The following is a 6,642-nucleotide window of genomic DNA, read 5'->3' on the forward strand; positions in this document are numbered from 1 at the left end:
TCCACCAAGGCCTTTGCCACGAAGGCTTGAACACATAGCTCTGGCCCCACTGAAGAACGTGGTGGGGGTGGACGGAGCCCAAGTTCCGGATCTAAACTCTCTGGAGTCCATCCAGGTAAATAAATCACTCAGCAGCATTAGCGTGTGGCCTGTTGTCGTCCCTCCAACTGGAGCTCCCTCCAAGAGGGGCAAGAAGAAGAAGGGCAGGTGGGAGTCGAAGCCCTGAAAGCCCAGTCGGACCAGGGCTGTGCTGACAACAACGGACCCATTGACCTGATGGAGGAGGTGAGGGACATCGAGGCTCACCTGAAGGAGGAGGCCTGGAAGGTAGGATGGACTTCGAATTTATTGTAAATGTGAAAGTTTGCAGTTCAGAATTATACTTGGACCGATAAATTGCCAAAACAGATAGTTGTTCCATGTCTTAAAATCAAATCAAAATGTATTTGTCACATGTGCCGAACACAACAAGTGTGGCCCTTACCGTGAAACCAACAGTGCAGTTCAAGAAGAGTTAAGAAAATATTTCCCAAATAAACTTAAGTAAAAATTAATAATAATTAAAGTAACACAATGACATAACAATAACGAGGCTAAATACAGGGGGTATCGGTACCAAGTCAGTGTGCGGGGGTACAGGTTAGAAAGGATACTCTCTTTGACAGCATGATAGAATAGATCCTAGAATACAGGATCTCTCTGTATTAGTTTATGTATATACTAGTTCTATATGTATTTCTATGATGGGAGCATTCTTTTCTGGTCTATACCAAAGGTGGTACATGAGGTGAAGGCCGTGGGCAGGAGAAGTTTGTGCTCGGCCATGTCCACAGGGGAAATAGCCACCAGTTCTCTGGGAAGACTGAGCTCAGTGGATATGAACACCCCTGCTGAGCTCCGTGACTACTTGTATGTTGGGACCCCGGGCAAAGTTGCGTGACAGCCCACCCAGGCCTGCCCCCCCTCCTATCAAGCCCAGGAGCAAACTGCCTCGGCCTATAAGGTTCCTTAGCTTGCCAAAGGCTGCCACCGGCTCAGGTCAGTCCCTCTCATGTACTCACACTAATGTAAATTAGACAGGGAGATGAAGCTAGGTAGATTGATAGAAAAACAGTAGGAAGGGAAGAGACACAAATGGCTTTAGCCCAGGGCCACACTTGATTTGCCTGTTTCACAGTGAGATAACCTTTACTCAAGGCTAATTGGACCCTTCTTCTGAGCAGGGAGAGCACCAAAAATATATGTGCTAAATTTAAAATCATATCATAATGAACTAGTGTTAAAAGCTACAAACAGATATGGAAATGAGTAAATACATAAATAAATACATACAGTTCATAGAGAGATAGATGTCTGCTGTTAACCCATAGACAAGATGGCAGCCAGTGAGCCAAAGGGTCAAATTAAGAACCAGGCCAGATTGCAGCCCCTGTCCAACCCAGAGCAGGCCCTGACTAAGACCTTCAAGCTGCTCCACTCTGCCTCTGATGACTGGTGAGCATTCACTGTATGTAGACAAGACCAATGGAGCTAGGCTAAAGGAAGCACAGTGTAGTGTCCTTGGAAATGTAGATTTGAGCTACAGAGCGTAGAAACTTCTGAATTTAAGAGACCAGAGTCCTAATTGATGAACATCATTATAATGTTTTTGGAAAATGTTGTGGAAAATGCTTACGTTTCTTTCACTGAATTGCAGGGAGAAGAAGATCGAGGGCTTGACCTTTCTCCGTGTGATGGCTCAGAACCACATGGACATACTGATGCCTAAACTCCATGATATCTGCCTTGCCATTATAAATGAGGTAGCTGTATTCATTCACTGCCCTATTCATTCATCTGCACAAATCTGCTACATTTGGAGAACAAGTCAAATTATTGTGTCATGTTTCTGATGTTGGGTTGTTCTGCTCAACATTAATAGCTGGGCCTGTGTGTGTTATTATGATTCAGGTGAAGAACCTGCGCTCTGCAGTGTCCTGTGCTGCCATGGCCACACTGGGGGACATGTACGTCCACCTCCAGAGGGCCATGGACAGTGAGGTGGAGGGGACGGCACGCGTGCTGCTGCACAAAGCCAGCGAGGCCAACGCCTTCATCCGGCAGGGCGCCAACTTTTCCCTGGGTCACATGGTGCAGAGCTGCACCCCTACCCGTGTCATGAATGCCTTGCTGGTCGGTGGGCTGAGGTAAAGAGGGAGAGGGGTCAATTAACACTCACTAAGGGGTAGATCCGGACTTCCGCAAATTGTCCCATTATCCAAACCTATATAAAATATATTTTTGATTTGTTTAACACTTTTTTCTTACTACATGATTCCAATTGTGCCATTTCATAGTTTTGATGTGTTCACTATTATTCTAAACTGTAAAAAATTGTAAAAATAAAGAAAAACCCTTAAATGAGTAGGTGTGTCCAGACTTTTGACTGGTACTGTATATATTGTGATAATGCAAATATGGTACAATCCAGGGGTGCAAAGCTTTTGGTGTTACGGTTTTCTAAGTGTGGTGAAGGAGAGTCGGACCAAACTGCAGCGTGTCGATTGTGATCCATGTTTATTTAAACAAACGTAAACACGACTAAACACGAACACTACAAAAACAATAAACGAAACCCGAAAACAGCCTATACTTGTGTCAACTAACATCAAACAAGGACATCAAGACACTCAGGACAAATAGGACAATCACCCACGACAAACTCAAAGAATATGGCTGCCTAAATATGGTTCCCATTCAGAGACAACGATAAGCACCTGCCTCTAATTGAGAACCACTCCAGACAGCCATAGACCTTGCTAGATAACCCCATTAGCTACAATCCCAAAAACATACACACCAAAACCCCAAGACAAAACACACCACAATACAAAAACTCCATGCCACACCCTGGCCTGACCCAATAATGAAGAAAAACACAGAATACTTAGACCAGGGCGTGACACATGGAGACTTACCCAGAAAGACTCACAGCTTTAATCGCTGCCAAAGGTGATTCTAACATGTATTGTGAATACTTATGTAAATGAGATATTTCTGTATTTCATTTTCAATACATTTGAGAGAAAAAAAATTAAACATGTTTTCACTTTGTCATTATGGGGTATTGTCTGCAGTTGGTTGAGATAAAACATTTAAAAAACTATAATTTAATCCATTTGGAACTCAGGCTGTAAGAAAACAAAATGAGGAATAAGTTAAGGGGTATGAACACCTTCTGAAGGCACTGTATATCTGCAAGAAAGTGATAAATGAGCGACTCTTTGAAAGGGGGTCATATATACATTGCCTTATAAAAAGTTTAAAAAGCTATCATGCTATAATCGGCATTGTTTCTCAGACCAAATCTTCATTCTGGTTTAAACAAAGCATTCTGATCATGCTCCAGTAATTACACGCTACAGGGAATAAAAAAAAAAAGGCTTCTGCAAAGCACATCCACACGTCCAATCAACATCCACACATTGATTTCATTCTTCGGGTCTTTATTCAAACACAAACATACTTGGAATAAAATGCTGTTTCAGTATCTTGTTGCAGGTTGTGCAATGTTCAAAAGTGTGTGAGAGATTAGCATTAATGTGTGTGGGGTCAAGTTTGGACGGTCGTACATATGCAAATAGGCAATATTGTAAATTTCAGGACCATGGACAGCAGCAATATTGGCATAGCGATATCTGTCATTCAGCACCACATGACAGTAGACAGCGGCCATCTCATGTGAAGTTGGCACTGGGGAAATCCCATGTAATGAGAAGCGAGGCCAAGGAGGCAAAAAGACTGAAGGAGAAGACTCCCACAAGAACTCTATGCTAAACTGTTCTGTCACATTCATTTCAAATGTTACATCTTTAGATTTGTAAATGATAGGGAATGCATCTGCAAATAATTGAAACGAATTATTCAAACTACACTGTACAGCTTTTGTGTGTCTGTGCATCATAGGTACAACTGTAAGCAATTCCGTTCTCAAATGTCTGTTTAATGTGAGAAACAAAATGAAAAACACCTGTTAGACCATTACAATGCGGACTGTCGTGCATTTTTACTATTACCAACAAGACAACGAAGTGATACGTGTCATGGAGACTTATAACGGATACTTTCCAAACCTCAAAAGTTCATTCGCTGAGTGATATTGTTTACTACACTATTATGCATACAATCCAAGTCATACGTTTATTGTCATTCATACTCTTATTTTTAACCGAATATCATTGCAAAAGTGTTCATTGTGTCAATTCAGAGCTCGGAAATATTGGAATAATGTGATTAAGGGGACTGACACTCAAGGCACACAACAGGATAACACAACAGGATAACACAACAACCACATTTTCAATTGACAATCATTGCTTTAAATGGATGTGGTCGATTGTTTATATATGCCTACACAAATCGATGTATTTAACTTGTAAACCAAGGTTGGATTAGTTGGTCTGTTCTAATTGCAGCATATTGGACGACTCCACCATCATTGATCATTCGCGACTTTAAGTCATTCCTGTTATCTCTAGAGCATCCCGTATATCTATAGCGCCGCATTACTTCCCCATCTTACCATGGATAGGGGTTGGTGCATTCCGGAGTTCATTTATGGTCCCACAAAGGTAATCTTAGGAGAAATTCATTTTAGCATACTGTAAATGCCTGTGCATAAGGTGCATAACATAGCATAATTATTTTCATTATCTTCCAAGGAATTCTGTAGAAGCAGCCTTTATTTTCAGACTCTGCAGGCCTGCTGGGAGGAAACATATTACAATAAACAGGTAAGAGTCATCCCACAAAAACATAAACAACAGAAAGAGAGTTGTATTTCAATACAATTTAGAGAAGGTGGTCATGAGAGTTCTTAATATCACTTGCAAATTGTGAGGCATGAGCAGTTGTGAAATGTTGCGAGAGGCCCTTCTGAAAGAACATGATATGAATGAACATACAATATACTTTAAAAAAAGTATTGTAAGGCTTGAGACAATTAAGACATGGATTATGTATGTGTGCCATTCAGAGGGTGAATGGGCAAGACAAAATATTTACATGCCTTTCAACGGGGCATGGTAGTAGGTGCCAGGGGTACCCATTTGTGTCAAGAACTGCAACGCTGCTGGGTTTTTTACGCTCAACAGTTTCCCGTGTGTATCAAGAATGGTCCACCACTCAAAAGACATACAGCCAACTTGACACAACTGTGGGAAGCATTGGAGTCAACATGGGCCAGCATTGTACACTTCAGTACATTAATAGTATTGGTACTGTGTTCTTGCCGTAACCTGTAAAGCTGGCGCAGCCTGCGAGGCAGTGGGAGGTGTAGGTGATGCCGTTGTCTGAACACACAGGGTCCCACTCCCCAGCCAAGCAGTAGCAGTCTCTGTTAAACTCTGACAACAGGCTGCCATCGTACACCAGGGGACCTGGGGGACAGAGAAAATGGCTGGTAATAATGATGTTTAAATAATTGTTGCTGAACTATCATTGACACAGGCACAGTGACAAAACAGCCAGGAATCCTGGCTCTGTAACAACCATACTGTATATTCCCACAAGAGGGAGCCCCGGCACAAGCCCATGTGTGTTTTGGTCTAGCTCTCCCTCATATTCCACTGATCAAAACGTTTTTATCAACCCACCAACCAACCAATCAGATGTCATATTTACCCGTTGTAGGACACGGACAGACCAGCCACCTGAACGTTGTCACACTTAGTGCCAGACTGCAGAGGGAGGAGGAGGTAGGCCATGAAGGAGGTGACGAAAGACAGCTGGGCTCCAGACACAACGCCAAGCTTATACCTCTTCATCAGTAGACCTCCCAGGAATATCCCCACTGCACCCACAGGCAGGTTCAACTCACCTGGAAAAGTTATACTCACACGTCTTTAGTGCTACCAGTGTGCTGGAGTTTCATTTCCACTCATGTTCAACAAACCTACAGGGGATGGGAGAGAACAAAAAAAGTGTATTTCATGCCATTCAACATCAGTGCTGACAGGAGGGAACATTTCAGTTGGAGCATGTCCAGGTTTCTATGGCTTCGTTGAGACAGGCAGCCCAATTCAGTCATTGTTTTGAGTAATTGTTGTAACTTTAATGTGTTCATGTTTAAGTTAATTCATTGAGCTGTAATTAAAGATATTTCTTTACAGTTATTTACATATGTAATTGTATTGGTTAGTATTGAATTACGCTTTTGACTGCAAGTTCCAGAATGCCTTGCGACAGGAATGAGAGCGAGAACGCGCCAGTTATGTGCAGGTGCAAAGTGATTAAGCTGACCTTTCCGCTAGCATCTTACCTGCATTGCTCTGTAGAATCTAAAGTTCTTAAATGTAACGTGAACAAGTAATATTACTAAAAGAAGCGTACATATCAACCCCGACGTCCCGAGTCATTACTTTGAAGACAGTTATTCTAAAAGTAATTGCTCTTTTGACCAATCAGATATGCTCTGAAAAAGAGCTGTACAATGTTAGCTCATGATTATCTATTCAGTACAATGAGTAGTTAAGAGAGATAGAATCTCACATGTAATTCATTTCTCCTTCCAGCCTTGTTCACTGAATCTCACAGATATCTCACATGTCTCTTACAAGCCTGACGCCCACTGTTGACATGGCTGTGATCTGAAAGGGACCAAAA

The 6,642-nt window shown here is 42.1% G+C and overlaps 1 protein-coding gene across 1 annotated transcript; it reads left to right on the forward strand.

The window, feature by feature from the left end:
- The first annotated feature begins 970 nt into the window (after window positions 1-970).
- LOC116358160 (TOG array regulator of axonemal microtubules protein 1-like) lies at window positions 971-2,190 on the forward strand. The gene is made up of 4 exons (XM_031808535.1): window positions 971-1,038; window positions 1,371-1,494; window positions 1,697-1,802; window positions 1,951-2,190. Exons 2-4 carry the CDS (start codon window positions 1,376-1,378, stop codon window positions 2,188-2,190), a joined length of 465 nt encoding a protein of 154 aa, XP_031664395.1. The 5' UTR covers window positions 971-1,038; window positions 1,371-1,375.
- The last annotated feature ends 4,452 nt before the right edge of the window (window positions 2,191-6,642 follow it).

The sequence above is a fragment of the Oncorhynchus kisutch genome, linkage group LG28, assembly GCF_002021735.2.
Source record: "Oncorhynchus kisutch isolate 150728-3 linkage group LG28, Okis_V2, whole genome shotgun sequence".
Classification (NCBI taxonomy): Eukaryota; Metazoa; Chordata; class Actinopteri; order Salmoniformes; family Salmonidae; genus Oncorhynchus; species Oncorhynchus kisutch.